Source organism: Coenobita brevimanus, chromosome 106, assembly GCF_032717465.1.
Source record: "Coenobita brevimanus isolate Jiangsu-jjx chromosome 106, ASM3271746v2, whole genome shotgun sequence".
In the NCBI taxonomy this organism is placed as follows: Eukaryota; Metazoa; Arthropoda; class Malacostraca; order Decapoda; family Coenobitidae; genus Coenobita; species Coenobita brevimanus.
Window position 1 is genome coordinate 4,771,444 of NC_137059.1, and position 21,057 is coordinate 4,792,500.

The following is a 21,057-nucleotide window of genomic DNA, read 5'->3' on the forward strand; positions in this document are numbered from 1 at the left end:
TAATAACGCACTATCCTACGTTAAAACTGACTCACTCAGGGTTCAGTTCAGTAATTAATAGAACGCAACTGTTACTAATGGATGCTTCGTAGAGGGTTTATCCATGACTTCGATGTGTCAACTTGGGCATTTCAATATAATGTTTAGGTTGGGTTACTTACCACCTACCCCATCCGGTGCACTGGTTATGGCCAAATAATAATAATAATAATAATAATAATAATCTCAACTGCAGTCACGCTACTTACCCGATTTTTCATACCGAAGCGATACCCCGTGAATAAAGACTGTTGTGTATTAGTATCCGCCACCGACCACCAAATTCCAGTTCCCGTCACTACGTCCCTGATGCCACGCCACTGTAGTCTCGTCCCTGCCTGACGTACGAGCCAGCTTCCAGGTCCTATTTTAGCTACTTGATGCCAACATGTAAAGGTAGATAATCCTTTCAATCTGGCAGGTGTATGTAATATATTTGCTTTCCTTTACTCTGATCAAGACACAGACACACTGTTTGCAAGACCATCTGTGTGATTATGCATTATACTTTAAATATTACCCTGTATATAGTTTTTCGTAAGGAAGATTAGAAATGAAACTCATTTTGACAAACTGGCCTACGTTTATTTTATTACCATTCCGAGAGTATGAGGACAGTATACCCACCAGTGGCTATCAATGAGCATTTAGTGATGGGATTACAGCAAAACATGATGAGTAAGAAAGAGGAGAACGACGAGAGACTTACGTGGTGATTTTCCTTGAAGGATATTGGTTCCTTTTTTCCTCTACTCACGCCACCTTATTAATGGGCAAACATAAACGTAACTTACACTCCTACTGCATTTCATCGTGCACTACCAACAAGTAAACAACATATTATGGACAGTGTATGTAACGAAAAATGCCCTAACTTCATCAAAATTTTGCACGCGTCGAGAGGAAAGCGCACGATAAAGGTACTATCATCTACAGTAGCAAGAGGAGAGGATGATTTGCATGAGGATGGCAGCTAAAACGACGACTGCTGACCGCCTCATCCTTGGAGACGGCAAAATTGCAAACACCCCAGGCAGGAACACCCAGTGGTAGGCGAAGACGACTGTGAGCGTGGTCGTCAGCAGTCCTCCCCCACACGCCATCCATTCTCTCACGCTGCCACATCGGGGTAAAGGGAGATTAGGACTAACGCTTGCAAATGATCAGATTCTATCAATCTATCTATAGCCAAACGCCTTAATCTAGTAAGGGATGGCCACAAACAAAATGCTTCCATGTCCCCCTAGCTGTACCCTGCCTTTGCACTGCCTTCCACCTAGTTTACATCCTCTTCTCATATAGCTCTCTACTCCATACCTCTATCTCATCCTTGGTCTCCTCCTCCCTCTCCCCGACCTCACTCACATACACTCTCCTAGTTAGTCTCTCATTCTCCATCCTCTCCACGTGGCCAAACCACCTCAGTGTATTTTTCCTAACTGTCTATCACATCCACATCCACTCCATAACGCTCCTTCACTTCCTCATGTGTCAGTCTCTCTCCATGTAACTCCACATGCTCCTCTCAAAAGTTCATTTCCACTGCTCTCACTCTTGACTTGTGTCCTTCCAACAAGGTCCAAACTTCGCTTCCATACGTTGGAGTGGGGATCACAATACAGTCATGCAGCGACTTTTTAACTTCCATGCTCACTTCCATATATCTTTTGTTGTCATTCTACTCTCTTCTGCATCGCTTTAAGTGACATTGTTACCCAGATGGTTAGAGCCTGTACTGATGGGTAAATGAATAAAAATATAAGGTAACTTCACAGTGTGTTTCTAACTGAGTCAATAGCTTAAAATTATGTAGGCCCCTTATATTTTAGGAGTATTAGCAACAAACCATACTGTCAGTCGTACTAGAAGATATATTAGAATGATATAACACTGATAAATGCACAAAAAATGGCGCAACGACATAGAATTTCATCATTATTTTTTCCCTACCTGGTAAAGAGGGCGAGGGAGAGGCAGGAAGACTCTGGAGTGTGTGGAGTATTGGATTTTGTGTTTTTTCTCTTGGCTGATGGAAAGAGGAGTTTTTTTTTTTTTTAATTTTGCAAGTTTCCATATCTGCTTCCGATTTGTTGCAAAGTTGAAAACAGATGAGTTGCTAGCTGATATTTCTTCATTTCTCTCTCTTGAATATTGTTGCCATTATAGTTATCGGCTTGAATGTCTTGGTTTCTTTCTTTTCTTCGTTCTCTCTCTCTCTCTCTCTCTCTCTCTGTCTCTCGCTCGCTCGCTCGCTCGCTCTCTCTCGTCACCTCTATTGACCCAGCTCTGTCTTCATAATCTGTTCTCCCCCCCCTCTCTCTCCATGCCACTTGTCTTCTTATGAATCCCCCACTCCATCTATTCCTTATTTCTCTCTCTCTCTCTCTCGTCACCTCTATTGACCCAGCTCTGTCTGCATAATCTGTTCTCCCCCCCCTCCTCTCTCTCCATGCCACTTGTCTTCTTATGAATCCCCCACTCCATCTATTCCTTATTTCTCTCTCTCTCTCTCTCTCTCTCTCTCTCTCTCTCTCTCTCTCTCTCTCTCTCTCTCTCTCTCTCTCTCTCTCTCTCACGGTGTCCTAGTCCCAGTCTTTGTGCAAAACTCTCCTCTCTCATTGTCCAACTTCCATTCCTGTACGGGCCTCACTCCTACCATCCACACACTCTTCTCCCTCTCTTTCCTCCTCTCTTTCTCTTTCCTTCTGCCTCTCTCTCTTCCTCCTCTCTGCGTCCCTCCTGCACTCTTCCTCGCCCCCTGCACCTCCACGGTTCGGCTACATGCTTCTTGCTGGCGTTTGCTATGAAAGAAAAAGAAGAATATAGAAAGGTGAGGCCCAAAGATGACTCAGTGAAAACGGGTCTTGTGCTTGTACTTTAAATGGCTTTGGAGATTTCGCAACAACATCTTACAAGCGATTTATTTTGCACATTACACTTCAGTATCCTCTCGTAAACTACCAATATAAAACATGCCGTTATCAAGTGGTCTGTCCCAAGCTAAATAGAATCATCGCTGAATAGCAAGAATAAATTGGCGGAAAATACGTCTGGGAAAGGAAGGGGATGAACTGAAACTAAAAGATCTGTAATGTGCGTGCCTTACTGTATAGCTACTTGTATGATGTAGTTATAGGGAAAAGATTTGTAATGTATATGCCTTACCGTATAGCTAGTTGTATGATGTAGTTGTAGGAATGCAGTGTATAAACGTTATGAAATTTGTTGTGGCTACGTCAGGGTTGTTGCAAGTTCAGCAGATTCTTTTGCTCCCCCTAACACCAGTAGCAGCCCAGATGTTGATGTTCACTAAACATACTAGAAACAAAAAAAAAATGACTAAAATGGAGAGAGAGAGAGAGAGAGAGAGAGAGAGAGAGAGAGAGAGAGAGAGAGAGAGAGAGAGAGAGAGAATCGCTTACTTGAACGCAGGGTCATGAAGGTGCTGGTGAGGGTCGAAGGTCATATGTTCAGCTGATCTTTTGTTTCTTCCTCTGTCTTTCTCTATCTTTAATTTCTCTTCCTCGCTTTTCTCTCTACTTTCTCTCACTTCTCTTTCAGACTCTTCTTTCCTCTTTCTTCTCTCCTCTTCTCTCTCGTTCCCATATTTCTCTCCACCTTTCTCCTCTTCTGTTCCCTCTCTTTCGTACTCTCTCGCTCTTCCTCTCTCCTCTTCCTCTTCTTTTTCCCACCGTCCTTGTTCTTCTTCTCCTCTTACTCTTTCTATATCCTCCTCTTCTTTCCTGCCTCCCACTTCGTCTATGTAATCATCTCTCCTTTTTATGTCCTCTTCTTTTTCAAGCACTTCTCTTTCGCTCTCTGCTTTCTCTTCTCTCTTTCTCTTTTCTTCTTCTCTCCTCTCCTCTTCTTCCTTCTTTCTCTTCTGAGCATGTTGTGGAGGAGGTGGAGAGTCTCTGAGAGGAAGAGAGAGAGCTGTTAGCCTCAGTTATAGATTATTATTATTATTATTATTATTATTATTAGTAGTAGTAGTAGTAGTAGTAGCAGCAGCAGCAGCAGCAGTAGCAGCAGCAGCAGCAGCAGCAGCAGTAGCAGCAGCAGCAGCAGCAGCAGCAGTAGTAGTAGCAGCAGCAGTAGTAGTAGTAGTAGCTGTAGCCCCAAGTCTATCTAACCGTGTGGGAGACAGAGGGGACTGAGGAACATTTGCATCACCAGGCAGCTCCAGCACCACCGCGTGAAGGCTTCCCTCACCAGCCCCACCCAAGTACTAAAAGAATTAATGACAATCAAACCTCTCCAGACCGAAAAATCCCTCCTGATCTAAATAAAATCGTAAAATCGTCTGGAGGTAGTTATTGGATTGAACAGATTAACTGCTTCATTACTACTGTTTTCCCTATTCTATTCTTGCTGCCTCCAGACGATTTTATACAGCTTAAGGGAGGCTTTTTAAACTGGGGTGGTTGGATACAGTCTTCATTAACCCCTCCACTGTTAGATGATTCCCCTATCCAGAAAAAAAAATCGTTTGTAGGTAGAGTGTATTTAAAATCTTTTGTAGGTAGAGTGTATTTCACGATAGTTAAAGAGTGAAAGAAGGAACTGAAAAACGAAAATAGATTAGTACAAGTATTTATTCAGCCTCTGCAATCACCTCTTCCCTACTCTCTCTCTCTCTCTCTCTCTCTCTCTCTCTCTCACACACACACACACACACACACCTGTAATAATCGGGCAGAGGGAGTACCGCCACCTGCTCCACCGTCCACATGCCCATTATGTAGTCCACCTCGTCCCCGCCACCCTCCTGAAGGGGTGACGTCTCCGGCAGCACCACAACTGGCAACTCGTAACGCCGGGCATCAACCACCTCATCCTGCAGGGTCAGAAAAGCGGTGGTGCGGTGGTTAGCAGGTCCAGATCACAAGTGGAAGAACTCGAGGCTGATTCTCTGGCCGGTCACACTGGCAGACTCGTTTTGTTCCCCCTCTAGTTCATTCATTTTAACTAGGTGGATATTTCAGTCATTTTGCAGCGTACTTTTCATAGCTCAGTGACAGAATGGGACATTAATGCCCCGTGTTGAACTGAACTCTGAGGGCACAATGACCTATGTTGACCAGAAATAACCCATACCAACTCGCATTGACTCATACTGACTCTGAATGACTCGTACCAGCCCAAAATTACTCACACTGGCCTAGACTGACCCATACCGACTCTGAATGACTCATACTTACTCAGAATGACCCATACTGACTCTGAATTACCTCCACCGACTCCGAATGATCCATATCAACCTGGAATGGCTCGCACCGATTCAGAATAGTTCATATTGACCCGAAAATGACCTATATTGACCAAAAACATCCTACATTGACTTGGAATGACCCATACTGACACGTGCTGACCCAGACTGATACATACCAACCTGTTCTGACTTATACTGACCTCTACTGACTTGTACTGACCTCTGTTGACTCATGCTGACCCAGAATGACCCGTCCCAACTTGTGCTGACCTCTGTTGACTCATGCTGACCCAGAATGACCCGTACCAACCTGTGGTGATCTCTGTTGACTCATGCTGACCCAGAACGACCCGTGCCAAACTATTCTGATTAATACAGGCTCTTACTGACCTGTGCTGACTCAGAATGACCCGTATCAACCTATTCTGACTCACATTGACCTTTGCTGATGCGGGATGACTCGCACCTACCTATTACTGACTCCTGGTAACCCCAAGTGACCCATGCTGACCCGTGCTGACCTGGAAGACGGTGAGAGTCCAGCGCCCCGGCTCAAGCACCCCACATGCAAGAGTGAAGAAGGATGGCATCTCAACACGCTGCCCATCACGGTTACGGTGCACGTGATGATTGTCCCACACGTCAGTCTTACGCTCCTCGCACCTGGACCGGGAAACAGGTGAGCCAGTAGGTAATTACATGGGAAAGTACGGGGGTGAGGTGGTAAGTGGGTGAGGACATGGTGGTGTAGGTAAGTAGACAGGAAGGAAGGTAAGTATTCAGGGAAGTAGGTGGGCAAGTAGGTAATTACATGGCAAAGTACGGGGGTGAGGTGGTAAGTTAAGTGGGTGAGGACATGGTGGTGTAGGTAAGTAGACAGAAGGTAAGTACTCCGGGAACTAGATGGGCAAGTAGGTAATTGCATGGGAAAGTACGCGGGTGAGGTGGCTGAATCGGTAGAGAGGCGGCCTGTAGTCCTAATGGACCCAGGATCGAATCCCGGCTGGAGCAGGGAACAGTTTAAGGATTTGAATTTCCTAAAAAAAAAGCAGACTTTCCTGATCTACCAGATGACTCGCCGACATGTCGTAAAAATACCCCCTCTAATACCAATACACCAGTCCTGTATGAGATAGCCGTAGCATGTATTCAATATGGACGGTGGACGTTAGCGCCGAAGTGGTGACATGTAGAGGTGTGCGGTATATAGGAGGACTACTGGGCCTTGAAAGCAGGCTGCGAAGCCTATGCCCAGGGTCGGACACATAAAAAAAAAAAAAAAAAAGTTAAGTGGGTGAGGACGTTGTAGTGTAGGTAGGTAGACAGGAAGGAAGGTAAGTGCTCTGGGAAGTAGATGGTTAAGTACTGTAGGTAATTACATGGGCAAGTACGGGGTGAGGTGGTACGTGGGTAGTGTAAGTAGACAGAAAGGGAGGTAGGCACTTGGGGAAGTAGGTTGGAAAGTAGATAGTTGCATGGGAAAGTACGTGGGTGAGGTGGTAACTTAAGTGGGTGATTACACGAGGATATAGAGAAGTAGACATAAAGGGAGAGAAGTACTGGGTGTGCACGTAACCCGAAGCAAGTATGGCTAACATTAAATTCAACCTCTTCTGCGTCTTACCGATACTTTCTTCTGCTGGCCCAATTTTCCTCAGCTGTCAGAGTCTTGGTACACTTCCCTCCCCATAGATCATTCTTTTTAGTATGATATTTTTTGGAGGCTGGTGATGCACATGCCCTAAGTCTGTGGAATAGTAGGCAAGCTTTCGTTCCTAACTCTACACTGATCCTTCTCTCCATACTTGTGTTTATTCTCCCATTCCTTCTCCATCCTTTCTATCCTTCCTTCCCTCTTCTCCATCCTTATACCCCTCTTCTATATCCTTTCATCCCGTCTCCCTTCCCTCCATGTTCTTCCGTCTCTCCTTCTGTGTTTTTCCGTCCCTCCATCTTTTCCTTCAGTCCCTCCTCTTTTAACACCTTCAGTCTGATGACATATTTCTCATTCTATTTACCACTAAACAATTTAACTTAATTTTGGAAGGATCTCAAGAAGCGAAAGTGCTGTTTAAGGATATATGTAACCCCTCCAGCTCAAAAAGTGTCCTAAAACTGACTGAAATCGTCATGATATAGAATAAAGTGAGGAAAAGCCGCTGAACTGAAGGAATTATCTTTCGCTCCTTCTCCCTCCCTCCTCCCCAGCCTACCTCACATTGCCTGATGGATCCAAAAGCTGTACTATTATCTTCACCGGCTCCCCCGTCACCTCCTCGATGCTCAGGTTGGCGAACATCATTGGAACACCTGGAGCGACACGTCCCCTCTCCCTGCACTCCTGGGAGACACTGAGCTCGCCTACGTGAAACCAAAGCTCCACGAACACGGAATCGGCACCAGGGTAGGCAAAGGGGAAGGGCATGTTGATGGTGAGGCCCGACCTGTCACAGAAAAGAAAAACAAGATACATTTATTATCTCTCCAACCCGTGCACGACAGAGCAGGTGTGTACTGTTTTGTAGAGAGTGTTCGTATGTGAATAGTATAACTCAAATACTTTTCAGCCTAATTGGGTCAAACTTGGTGAATGCGTTGCGAGTCAGGTATGGATGAAAAAAAATTAAAGTTTGCGAACAGGCAGCCCAAAGGTCAGAGTTCCAGGACAAGGCCATAGGTTTGTCCTTTGACCTATTGCAGAGTGCACGTGTTGCACTCTGAGTATTTCTTGTTTAGTTTCAGACAGGCTTTTTGACCTGGAGGATTGAGATACAACCCTTATTAACTACTTCACTACCAGACGGTTCTCTTATGCTGAATGACATCATCTGGCAGTAGCAAAGGTAAATAAAGTCTTCCGATAAGAAGTCCCCAGAGTGAAGAGGTTAAAGGTCGGTTGTATGCCAGTGGCCTACTGTGTGTATTTTTTGCCTTCATGTACTTAATTATACACGCACTTCAGTCACATCCTTCCTTCATTTACTCATCTCTCATTTAGACATTCAGTTTACCTACATCCTTCCTTCATGTACTCACTTCTCATTTACAAGTTTCCTTAATTTACTCATCTACAGCCGCATTTCATATACACTCTAGCCACAGGTACACCTACACTTCATTTACACCCAGTTTTACACCCTTTACTTACCGCCTTTGGTTATTCTCAGACCATGTTGTTACTCTTAGTGCTCTGAGGTGACCGTCTGGGTAGCAGTCACACGGCGCCCGCTGACCTACTACCGCCCGACCAGACCCACCGCCAAGACCATTACTGTCCACCTGGAAGAAATAGATTGATAGATAGATAGAGGTGTAGATAGATGGAGCGGTGGATGGATGGATAGATGGAAACATAAATAGGGAGGAGTCACATAGCGCCCACTGCCCGAGAAATGCCCATCCTGACCCACCACCCAGGCCACTACCGACCAGCCGGGAAAGATAAATATATAGATAGATAAAGGTATGTGAACAACTATTAAGTGTTATATAGCACAACAACAGCAAAATCTACGACTACTACTACTACTACTACTACTATTACCGCTACTAGTATTTCTATTACTAATACTACTACTCTGATTTTGCTGCTACTACTACTACTTTTATTATTATCAACAAACTAGAAATACTATTTAAAAAATCTGTACGAATCACAAAAAAGAAGTCGATCTACTACTACTACTACCACTACTACTACTACTACTACTACCACTACTACTGCCACTACTACTGCTACTACTACTGCTACTACTACTACAATCAACAAGCCAAAAGTACTACTAAAAACGATCCTATAGGACTCACAGTGGAGAAGTCAATCCAGTAAGCGAACTCCTGCGTGCTCTTGAAGGATCTCTTGAAGGGCAGGGAGCAGCAAGGGTCCCTCAGGTGCAGGATGGGCAGGATCTGAGGGGCAGGGGGCAGGGGTTACGGCAGGGTAAGGGAGGGGAAAGAAGTAATGGAAAAGGGGACAAGGAGAGGAAAAGAAAGAGTACAGGAAGAGGAGAGGAAGAGTTAGGAAGGGGTCGAAAGCTAGTAGAGGAGAGGGAAGAGTGAGGGAAGGGGGAGAGAAAGAGTTAGGGAAAGGGGACAACAAGGAGACGAAGGGGAAGGGTGAGTGAAGGGGAGAGGAAGAGGAAGGAAGGAGGAAAGCGAGGACAAAGGGGACAGGGTATGAGAGAGGGAAGGAGAAAGTGTAAGCAAGGAAGGGAAGGGAATATCAGGTCTCTCTCCTCTTTCTCTCTCTCTCTCTCTCTCTCTCTTACCTTGAGAGCCAGAAGGTGTCCTGGTGTGGTGTGTGCCAGTGAAGGATGCTGTCTCACCAATTCCTCGTGTGCCTGCCTCACCAGCTGCCTAACCAGGGGCTCAGGCAGGTACCTTCTCACACCCTGGTTGTACCCTGACCTCGCGTGTGCCTCAACCTGGACGCAGAGAGGAGAGGCAGGCGTTAGGCATCGTCGTCATCATCATCGTCATCAACGTTATCATCACACATCATCATCATCAGTCTTGTATTCATCATCACCACCACCTCATTCTGATCATCATCGTCTCCACCATTATCAAACACAGTTCTCCTCAGCATCATCATTACCTCCTTTCCACAGCACTTCCCCTATGCAAGTATTAATCTCCTATTACAGCCCAGCAGTCAAGAGAGAGAGAGAGGGCAAATTTAGGTCAAGTCAAATTAACAGAAGTCCTACCGCTTTGCAGATGATCCATTACAAGTGGAAATGTTGGGTGGGGGAGAAAGACAAGTTAGAGTTTGAATTCTTTATCTTCTCTAACTTTTTGGGCTACACAGAATCAGACTCTATGAAGATAGGTTCTGTGTAGCCCCAAACGTTTGAAAAAAAAAAAAAAAATAGAGAATTCAAACTCTGACTTGTGTCTCTCTCCCACCCAACATTTCTTACCGTTCTCCTGGTGGGATGGCCGGGGTCGGAGGTGTGGAACTTGCGAGCGAAGAAGTACCGATGTGAGGAATCCATCACTTCCTTCAGGTCCCCCTCCTCTATTGGTCCCGGGCCCTGGATGTGGAGGTGGAGGTTCAAGGCTGAGGAAGGGGAAAGGGAGAGGGGAGAGGGAAAGAGAGAAGGGAAGGAGAAAGAGAGAGGGGAGGGGGAAGGAAAGGTAGAGGGGAGAAGATTGAATAAAGGAAGAATTGGTAGCTTGACTCCTCCAATCCGAACAGAATGGAGATGAGTGGAGAATGGTCATCGTGCATTGAAATTCTTTAGAGTTATAGCGACGGTGTTTTGGTGTGTTTAGGAAGCATTCTATCACCTCTTCCTTTGGCTTACTTTGAATATTACACCTTATCACCCTCCATTACACCCCCCCTCCCTCCCGTACGATTCCCCCTCCATTACCATCCTTTCCCTTCTCTTCCCCTATCTACCCAACAACCCTGGGTCCAGATTCACAAACTTACTATCGATTCTTTTTCTTAACTCTGATTTATACTGGAAGGACAAGGAAAGAGGACTGCAGGTACTTCCAAAGCATTAGTTACGAGAGGAAAATTATCTTAAGTAGTATCAATTCTCTCCAGGAAGGACGAAGGTAGGAGACTGTAGAATCATCTCGTACATCTCGTTCGTCCTATAAAAACACATCTTAAGTTACGAGAGAGAAGGGATCGTAAATACCTTCGAAAATCTTCGGCTCCCTACCTGTCCGCAGAAGTCAGTGTCCTCCATGTGCCTGCAGAGGTTGATGGTGTTGCGGCCTTCAAACCTCTTCAGGAAGTGGAATCCCAAGGGCTTAGATGCGTTCCTGAGGGGGATCAGAGAAGGGGAGGTGGTTGTGCTTGTTGGGTGGGGTGGGACAGGGCGGGGTGGAGTGATTGTGTGTGTGTAGGATTGGGTAGGGGGGAGTGAGATAGTGTGCGTGGGGTGGAGTGGGTGGGGTTGGGTGAGGTGACCATAAAAACTAAGAAAATTATCAACATGCACTGTGCTGGGAAAAGAGCTGGTGCCAAGACATTACGTGTACCCTTGTGTGTAGGTGTGTTTAGTACAGCAAGAACAAATTTTGATTAAACTACAAAAAAAAGAAAGTTTAGGAAGTGTGTGAACTATTTCTGTGCAAACAAGCAAGAAGTCTAGTAACAATGCAATGTGTAACTAAAAAGAGCCGTTGTTAATAACGAATAAAATCAACAAAATGATAGATAAATGTACACGTAAGAAGAGTTCATAGAGACAGATGTAAAGACAAACGTGGTTTTGACGTTGAATTCATCTTCATACCTTAGGCCTTTGAGTCTATGGCGGATTATTTACCCACTATTCTGGATTACAAGGCCACTCTATCATCCAGTTATCACAGTTACTTCCCCTAGGTCCTTCCCTAAGAACTCTTTTTAGTGTACCTACCATCCAAGAGCTAATGGGTGGGCACAGAGTAGAATGACGCCAGCTACCCGTATTGAAGGATTTAAACTCCGTCGCTATCGGACCAATAGCTTCGTAGTGGCAAAGTTAACCACCGGGCCACGCCATAGCATCGAGACTTCATCATCAACAGAGAAAATATTACCAGAAAGTTAAACGTACGCGTAGGGAGAGTTCATGGCAACAGTGGGAAAGTAGGACTCGTCTGGAATGATGGAGGTCTGGAGGTGGTAATGCCAGCGGTTGAGGGCGGAGGAGCGTAGAGAGAAGGTGACGGCGTACTGCACCAGCTCACGGCTCATTATGGCCCACTGAGACCTGGTGTGAGAAAGAGAGATAGAAGTATAGACATAGATAGACAACTAGAGAGGCAGAGAGACAGATTAATGGATGGATGGGTGGTTAAATGGATGGATGGATGGATGGATGAAGAGAGAGAGAGAGAGAGCGAGAGAGAGAGTAAGAGACGGCTATATGATGGGTGACACTTATTATTGGTGTGCTGCAATATACTCTCCACAGAAAAAAAAAATATATATCAATCCTACAGTTAGACAACCCCAAAATCTGATGAAATTACTATGACACACACACACACACACACACACACACACACACACACGCAAGGCGTAAGGTGCCTTTGCGTGACCTGACTTACCCTGTGTATATGGGTATCTCTTCCGGGTAGGGCTGACCTCCTGCCCGAGTTACATTATACACGTACCCCTCACACCCGTGCCTGGGGGGGGGGGGGAAGAGAGAGAGAAGGTGTTATTGGAAGCATCCCTATCCACTATACACCAACCCCTCCTCCGTCTGCCTATTAACATCATTCTCTCCTCTATTTCTCTACTCCTTTCTTCACCTAATCACTACATTCGTACACCACACCATCCTCAGTCTGCATACCTACACCGTTTCCTACTCTACTTCGCTATCATTTCCTTCACCTATACACAAATCCCCTTAGCTTGCATACTTACATCGTTTCCCCACTATCTCTATTCTTTTCTCTTTTTCTATGTACGTCTCAGTCCTCCCTGTCTCCCACTACTTTTATTTACTTCCTTTCACTCACCAATCATCCTACACTAGACTCTTATCATTCTTGTCCCTACCTCCCTCCACATTTTCCTACTTTGCTCTATTCCTCCTTAGTTCTTTCCACTAATGATTTGTTCCTTCCACTCTCTCTCAGTTTCCTCCACTCCTCCTTAGTTTGTTTCCTCCATTCCTCCTTAATTTCCTCCACTCACCATACATCCCATACAAGGCCTTGATCGGTGTCCACATCCACATTCCGCTGATCAAAGAGAGGCACGGTGTCGACACCTCAATTTCTGTACATATTCCTTTCCTCCACTTCTCCCTACCTCCCTCGCTTCCTACATTCCTCTCTCGCTTCCTCCATTCCTTCCTCCTTCCCTCCACTCACCACACATCCCACACAAGACCCTGATCGGCGTCCATATCCACATTGCGCTGACCAAAGAGCGGTACAAAACTGGACCCTCTATACGGGGCCAGGGTAGCAGCTAGGTCATCTACATCCCTCAGCGGCAGGTCAGCACCACTCAGCTTGACCCCGAAGTCCCATGACCCCATCCTCAGCAGTTCTTCGAAGGACTCCAGCTCAGCACGGACGATGTTGTAGGATCCCCAGGAGGCCACGAAGGACCGGGAGGATGGCAGGATTCTGAAAAGGGTAGGAAGGATGAAGATACATACAGGATGGGTTGATAGAGCTTGACAAATATAGATAAATAGAGAGATAGATATTCAGTAGAGACAAACAAACATACACATAGATATAGACACGTAGATACATACAGATAGATAGATATAGATATAGACATACTCATTGATTTAGACAGACTGATAGGCAAATAGACAGAAAAAAAGATAAATTGATGGATAATGTGAGTGGAGGGAAACCAGGAAGGGCTGGACGGAGCGGGAAGATGGCAGGATTTTAAAAGAGCAGGAAAGGAGGAGACAGTAGAACGGGAGGAACGGCTATAGATGGGGATAGAAGGGCAACATAAATAGATACTGAGATAGGCAGAGAGAGAAAGAGAGTGGGAGGGAAGCCTTGGAATTCACGATGGACTGAGTGGAAGGAAGAATTCTGAAAAGGAAATAAAATGGAAAGGTACAGATAGGGAGAGGATGACTTGAGAGATAGACAGACAATGATAGAGAGACAGATAGAGACAGATATAGACAGACCTAGATAGATAGATAGATAATTAGATAGAAAGAGACAACCCTTCTTCCCTCCACTGCCTCATATTTCCTATCCCTATTTCCCTACAATTCTACTTCCCTCCACATTGCCTGCTGCCCTTCTCACCTCATAGTAACAGCATTAGGAACAAACAGACAGATAGACAGACACACAGACACGCAGACACACAGATGGACAGACGGACAGGTAGATAGTTATAGATAGGCAGATAAATCCCAACTTCCCCCTACTGCCCTTACTTTCCTCCACCCCTACTTTCCTCCACCCCTACTTTCCTCCACCCCTACTTCCCTCCACACCTGATGTTGCTGGCAGTAGGGTAACTCAGTAAGACCAGCCTCATCAACTCCAAGCGCACATCTGTTTGCCTGCGGTCGACGTGAAAGACATACTGATGCTGAGGGCGGTAGATGAGGCCGAGAAGCTGCATCTGAGGACAAAGGGATGGGCAGTGAATAGGGTGAGAGAGAGAGAGAGAGAGAGAGAGAGAGAGAGAGAGAGAGAGAGAGAGAGAGAGAGAGTTCAAAATTTAGTTTCCTCCCTCAAAAAATAACACGCCAGTCGATTTACACCTAGGTACAACTACACCCTGCAAAGCGAACAGAGACTCAGAGCTTAGAAAATATATCCAGCAATTCCACTTGACAGGGAATACTGTCTGTCAAAACTATCCTTGTCATATTCTCTCCTTTCAAACATCATTATTTTTATTTACATTCATCATCATTTTCCCTCTCACACAAACTCTCGTAAACTATGCTTAGGAGGTTATGTTTTCGGTTCTCTTTGTTTTGTCTGTCTGTCCGTGTGTCTGTTACCAATATAATGGAAAAAGTACTGAATGGAATTGCACTAAATTTAAAATAATAATTAAGGACCATCAGAGGAATAAATTATTAAACTGTGGACAAAATAATTCCAATGTGAGTCCATTTACCAGGGCGGGGGGGTCCTTGTGTGCCAGGATGAGGAAGCCAATGCGGGCGGGGATGAGGGTGTGGCGGGGGTCCTTCATGAGGGCTGGGTTGGGCGGGGCAGGGCGGGTGCCGGGGCTGGGCAGAGACCGGTCGTTTAGCTGTAAATTCTCTGGAGCGGTGTCGTTTGGCTGTTATGCAGAAATAATAATAATAGTAGTAATAGTAGTAGTAGCAGTAGCAGCAGCAGCAGCAGCAGCAGCAGCAGTAGTAGTAGTAGTAGTAGTAGTAGTAGTAATAATAATAATAATAATAATAATGATGATGATGATGACGATAATAATAACGATAATAGTAATAATAATGCTAATAATGTCTAGATTAATATTTATCAACTTCACAATCGTCACTCACAATTTTCGTTTTTATTTGTGGATATATTTTGGGCCAGAGTGGGACAAAGAGAAGTTGTATAGCTGTATACTCTCTCTCTCTCTCTCTCTCTCTCTCACCTGGCCAGGCTGAAGCACGAAGGGTGGGAGACAGAGGCCCTTGTTGTGGTACAGAAAGGAACAATATATCTGTGCCACTTCACTACGACACTCCCGCGATGGTACTCTGGCGGAGGGAAGCAGAGAGAATAAAAAAAACAGAGAGCAGTGGAGATCATGTACACTCTAAGCATAACCATTACACGTACACATACACAGACACACACACAAAGAAATCTACCCTTCCACACACACACATGCACACCATCCGCATATTCTCCCCCACCCCACACATACACAAATCCACACATACCCACAAAAAAAACCCTCCCCACACCCGCACGCACGAACGCCCCTCACGCACACACACACACACACACACACACACACACACACACACACACACACACGCACACACACCTGCCAAGTAGCGACCACAGAGCCTCCGCCACCTTCTTCTGCTCCGGAGGGTGTGTGTGGCAGAGACCCCTGTAGCCTGAGGTAAGGGCGGAGGTCAGGGGGGCACAGGAGCCACTGAACACCTCTCCCTCACCCTCCTCCCTGCCTCGCACCTCAGTCTGGGAGTAGTCTGTCACACCCTTCTCCAGACGAGATGTGTACGTCAGATGAAGCACCTGTAGGAACGCACATAGGTAAAAATGGGGATGTGTATGTCTATAATCAGGATGTGTACGTCAGATGAAGCACCTGTTGGAACGCACACAGGTAAAATTGGAATGTGTACGTCTAAAATCGGGGTGTGCGCGTCAGATGTAGCACCTGTTGGAACACACACAGGACAAACTCGGATGTGTACGTAAGACAAGTGTCTGCAGGGACGCACACGGGTAAAACTGGGATGTGTACGTCAGTTGAAGCACCGGTAGGAAGTCACACTCAATGAAGTACCAGACCCAACACACAGTACATCAATGAAGCACCAAACCCAACACACAGTACGTCAAATTAAGTACCAGAACCAACATACAGTACGTCAAATGAAGCCTCTGAACGAACTAACCAGGTGTGTTCGGCGACTGATCTCACTGACGTACTCTGCGTCGTAGTTGACGGCACGCATGTCTGCCAGTAGCCGTGCATCCCTCAGGCACGTCACCATCACGTTCAAATTCTGGAGGGAAGAGACGTGCACTCGGCGAATTCATAAGGAAAGAGCACATTGAAAGAGCGAATGCAAAGGAAAAATGCAACACTGCGGCATATCAGTATCTATCTACCTAGCTATCTATTTATTTATGTCCATACATCTATCTATCTATCTACTCCCACATCCACACCCCACCTTGCGCTGTCCAGGTATGGGATCCAGATGACAGAACTCGATGCCAAAGTTAAACAAGCAGGCCTGATACCCCAAGCACCTTTGGAGGGTCGGACACTTGCTGGCAGTCTTCTCTTCGTCACTCCACACCCCATCTTCCCCAGGCTTCACCAACCAGTGGGCGTACGGAATCTTTAGGTCGGGGTTCGAAGCTAGGATCTCTTTTGAAGGCTTCAGGAGCATGCGTAGCTGTGGAGGAGCAAAATTACAACTCTTGAAAGCCCCAGGAGCTTGCGCAGCTGTGGAGAGGTAAAATTACTGTATAACTTTTGAAGACCTCTGGAAGCCCATATGAATGTGAACGCGCTGGACTGAAGATTGATGCTATCCTCCCACAGTCCACTATCGTCCTTCTGGGGGATAGGGAGGGAGTCGGGGGACGTTTGTATAACCGGGCAGCTGAGCGTCTCACCTATATCGGTGCCACCACACGAAAGCGTTCCTCCTCAACATCCCCCACAACAAAGGTAAAACGTGGCAACGCTAAGATGGAGTGAGCGGAAGAGATACACACACACACACACACACACACACACACACACACACACACACACACACACAAGGTTAACGAGCTCCACCTACCCTACCAGATGGCCATTGGCTTTAGAGGTTCAACTATTCTTTGACATGTTCTTTTTCTTCCTGCTGGGTGTCTAGTCCCCCTCCTCACAGGGCAAAAACTGGTGGGGTTGCCTATTTAGTCACCAACGTTCTAGTCATGAAACAGGTCGTACTGGATTACATGGTACCACTAGCAGATCAATACTAACATGACCTGACTATAGACACAACAATATGAAATCAACACAGCAATAACTCGACGGTAACCTCTGTCAAATTTCACTTACACACACACACACACACACACACACACACACACACACACACACACACACACACACACACATACACAAAAGGACTGGATGCTGGTGTTCCGTAAAGAGATGTAATAACACCCACAGGCTCCTTTACTCACCATCAGTGTTAATTAGATGAGACTTTTAAAATGTTCCGACCAAGAGAAGATTAACGAAGATGGTGTTAACAGTCTCAGGTGTTTATGACTCGCTCTCTGCTGCATAAAATTGTCTGGCGTTAGTTACAAAAAATTACCCGAGCTGTCGCGTCCATGAGAGGGTTGATTGTTTGTACTCATTTCTGGAGCTATATTACTGGAGTGATAGGACAGGGTGCAGAAGAAGGGTGTGAAGGGAGGAGCCAAAGGAAGAAGAGTAAGCAGAAGTATTAAGTATAGGACAGAGGTTAAGTATGCTGGGGTTCTCTCCACGGTGCGTAAGGATACATATAGGGTGCTGTACACGCTGTTCTAGATCACTGGGGAAAGAAAAGATGTAGGCTTGTTCAGCTAGGGGGATAACTGAACGGAGAGGTGAGCCAAAGATGGTGGTGAACATTGGAATCACACAGAATTGATTTTTTTTCTTTTTTAAGAAGACAAAATACTTACGGTGTTGTGGGAGTGTTTGTAGAATCTTAAGTTCAAGAGTTACTGTCCTGTTCTGAATAAAATCACCTGGTGGGTTAGTGTACTTTCCCCCCCCCCTTTCTCTCTCTCTCTCTCTCTCTCTCTCTCTCTCTCTCTCTCTCTCTCTCTCTCTCTCTCTCTCAGAGTAAAGGTTCTAGCAACACGTGCGCTCTCCTGTCAACCTGCTACCTATTAATCTTCATGTTCTCTCTCTCTCTCTCTCTCTCTCTCTCTCTCTCTCTCTCTCACCTTGGCAATTGCAAAATCCCTGGGACACAGCAGCGCCGACCTTGGATGAACCTCTTGCAGAAGGTACTCTCTCACTCTCAAGTCCCCCTCAATTTCCTCGTGATAGAGGTAGGTAGCAGGATCCGGAACTTTACTTTCCTCTTCCCCCTCTTCCTCCTTCCCTTTCCCCTCTTCCTCCTGCTTCCTCTTCCACCCCTCCTCCTCCTCCGTCACCGCTCCGAGGAGGAGGAAGAGAAGGAGGAAGAGGGCGGTGAGGAAAAGAAGCCTTGAGTTTGGGATTGTGTTTTTTTCTTGTACCGACGAAGTGAATATGTTTTTACGTGATTTTTTTACTCTGCTCTTACTATCCCGAGAGTTAGTCATGTCTACCACAACTATAACTATTTCCTACCAACACTACTACCATCGGGATTTAAGCTACCACAATTACTACTATATTCTGTCTCCACAACTCCCACCATCAACCACCACCCCTACCATCACCACTAACTGACTCGTTCAAACACACCTGTAGCACCTCTTAGAATTTCAAACTTTATCACCCCTGTCCCTCCCCTCTCCTATCCCTCTCTCCTCCCCCTTCCCCTCTCATTCCTCCAGTATCCCTCTCCCCTCCCTCCCTGTCCTCTCCTCCTCTCCTCTTTCCTTCCTTCTTCCCTCCTCTTCCTTTCCCTCTCCCCTTTCTTTCCTCCAGTATCCCATTCCCCTCCATCCCTCTCCTCTCCTCCTATACTTTCCTTCCTTCCTCCCTCCTCTTCCTTTCACTCTCCCCTACCTCCTCTCTCCTGTTCCTTTCACCACTCTCTCCTCCTGTTTCACCTCACCGCCTCCTCCTCCTCTCCCTCTCTCCCACCTGTCTTTCCTACCTCTCCCATCCCCCTCTCACCCTTCTCCCTCCTCCTTCACCTTTTTTCCTCCTGTATCTCTCCCTTCCCTTTTATTCCTCTCTTACTCTCCTCCACCACCCCTCTCCCAGTCTGCCCCTCCACCTTTATTTCTCCCCCTTCTGTCCCTTCCCCCCCCTCTCTCTCTCTCTCTCTCTCTGTCACCATAATCAGTCACCTTAAGACACGCATATTGGGTGAATATAAATTACATAAACCTGTCACCTGTAATTCCACCCCCCCCTCCTTCTCTCTCTTCTCCCTCCTTCCCTCTCTACTCTCCCCCTCCTCACTCCCCCTTTCCCCTCCCCCTTCCTTCCCCTCCTTTCATCCTCCTCTCCTCTCCATGTTCCTCCTCTCATCCTCCTCTCCTCTTCCTTTCCCTCCTCATCCCCCCTCTCCTTCTTCCTCTCAACTCTCCCCCCTCCTCACTCCCTCTCCTTCCCCTCCCCTTCCTTCCCTTCCCTCTTCTCTCCCTCTCCTCTTCCTCCCTTCCCCCTCCCTACCCTCTCCTAATATACCAATGATGTGTAGCTGCCTAGATAAATAAACTATCCCCGACCTATGTCTTTTTGATAACACCAATTATTTTTATTGATTTTTTAATTTTTTTTACTATAGAGGCAGTTCGCTGGCCAAGAAAAATATTACCCCTTCAGCCCAATGACGCCTGTAATGAGGTGGAGGGATGGAGTGGAGAGATATATGAGAGGGGGCGTGAGTTACAGGGAGGGCAACTACATGGCGGAAGAAAGGGTGCTATGGAGATTTGTTTGTGGCCACCCCTTACATGATCATGGCGTCTGGCTATAGAGAGATAGATGGATAGATAGACAGACAGATAGATAGATAAATAGATAGATAGATAGAAAGAGAGAGAGAGAGAGAGAGAGAGAGAGAGAGAGAGAGAGAGATTGACTGAAAGATAGATAGACAGACGATAATTGAAAGATCTGTGTGACACTGATGGGAAGATTAGAGTTATTTTACTTTAATTTGGCCTAGATTTTCGTTCTTTTGTAACTTTCGCAAAGCTTAGTGGCAGAAAAGGAGTTCTACGGCTCCACGTCCTTTCCATAGCACTTCTTGGTGACTAGCATCGTACTTTACTCTATTTTCATAACTCAACATTCAAGATGGAGAGATTGCAATGCTGTAAAGTTAAAGTGAACAAAGCATACCACTACTACTACTACTACTATTACTACTACTACTACTACTGCTACTACTACTACTACTCTTACTACTACTGCTACTACTACTACCGCTATTACTACTATTACTTCTATTACTACTACTACTAATGCTGTTATTATTACTACTATGACTACTAACGCTACTACTACTACTACTACTACTGTTATTATTACTACTGTGACTACTGCTACTACTACTACTACTACTACTACTACTACCACTACTACTACTACTACTACTACTACTGTTATTATTACTACTATGACTACTAACACTACTACTACCACTACTACTGCTGTTATTACTACTGTGACTACTAACACTACTACTACTACTGTTATTATTACCATGACTGCTAACACTACTACTACTACAACAACTACTACTACTACTGCAATTTTAGGCCCCAAACCACCTTCTCAGTCCTTATGGCCTACATCCATTTGAAGCGTCTAAATCCCCTTGACCACCAGGCACCCATTCAGTAATTATATGGTTACCACCCAACGTAGCAATTGGTTTTCTGGGCTACAGGAAACTATTTGGCTTGTCTTTCAGAGGGGAGCCACCTGAAGGCAGCACTACATCGAG

General features: G+C 45.8%; 1 protein-coding gene across 1 annotated transcript in view; it reads right to left on the reverse strand.

The window, feature by feature from the left end:
* Window positions 1–965: 965 nt before the first annotated feature.
* Window positions 966–21,057, reverse strand: part of LOC145416502 (uncharacterized) — a 22,889-nt gene continuing 2,797 nt past the window's right edge. Inside the window, exons 2-21 of the mRNA XM_080285458.1 lie at window positions 18,386–18,519; window positions 16,612–16,839; window positions 16,330–16,440; window positions 15,729–15,943; window positions 15,330–15,435; window positions 14,841–15,008; window positions 14,203–14,333; window positions 13,091–13,351; window positions 12,314–12,394; window positions 11,818–11,973; window positions 10,933–11,035; window positions 10,174–10,287; window positions 9,520–9,675; window positions 9,059–9,160; window positions 8,400–8,530; window positions 8,008–8,028; window positions 7,465–7,695; window positions 5,773–5,914; window positions 4,722–4,876; window positions 966–1,155 (exon numbers count right to left, since the gene is read on the reverse strand). Of these exons, the coding sequence (XP_080141584.1) occupies window positions 966–1,155; window positions 4,722–4,876; window positions 5,773–5,914; window positions 7,465–7,695; window positions 8,008–8,028; window positions 8,400–8,530; window positions 9,059–9,160; window positions 9,520–9,675; window positions 10,174–10,287; window positions 10,933–11,035; window positions 11,818–11,973; window positions 12,314–12,394; window positions 13,091–13,351; window positions 14,203–14,333; window positions 14,841–15,008; window positions 15,330–15,435; window positions 15,729–15,943; window positions 16,330–16,440; window positions 16,612–16,839; window positions 18,386–18,519 (2,936 nt within the window). The remainder of the gene's footprint in view (window positions 1,156–4,721; window positions 4,877–5,772; window positions 5,915–7,464; window positions 7,696–8,007; window positions 8,029–8,399; window positions 8,531–9,058; window positions 9,161–9,519; window positions 9,676–10,173; window positions 10,288–10,932; window positions 11,036–11,817; window positions 11,974–12,313; window positions 12,395–13,090; window positions 13,352–14,202; window positions 14,334–14,840; window positions 15,009–15,329; window positions 15,436–15,728; window positions 15,944–16,329; window positions 16,441–16,611; window positions 16,840–18,385; window positions 18,520–21,057) is intronic.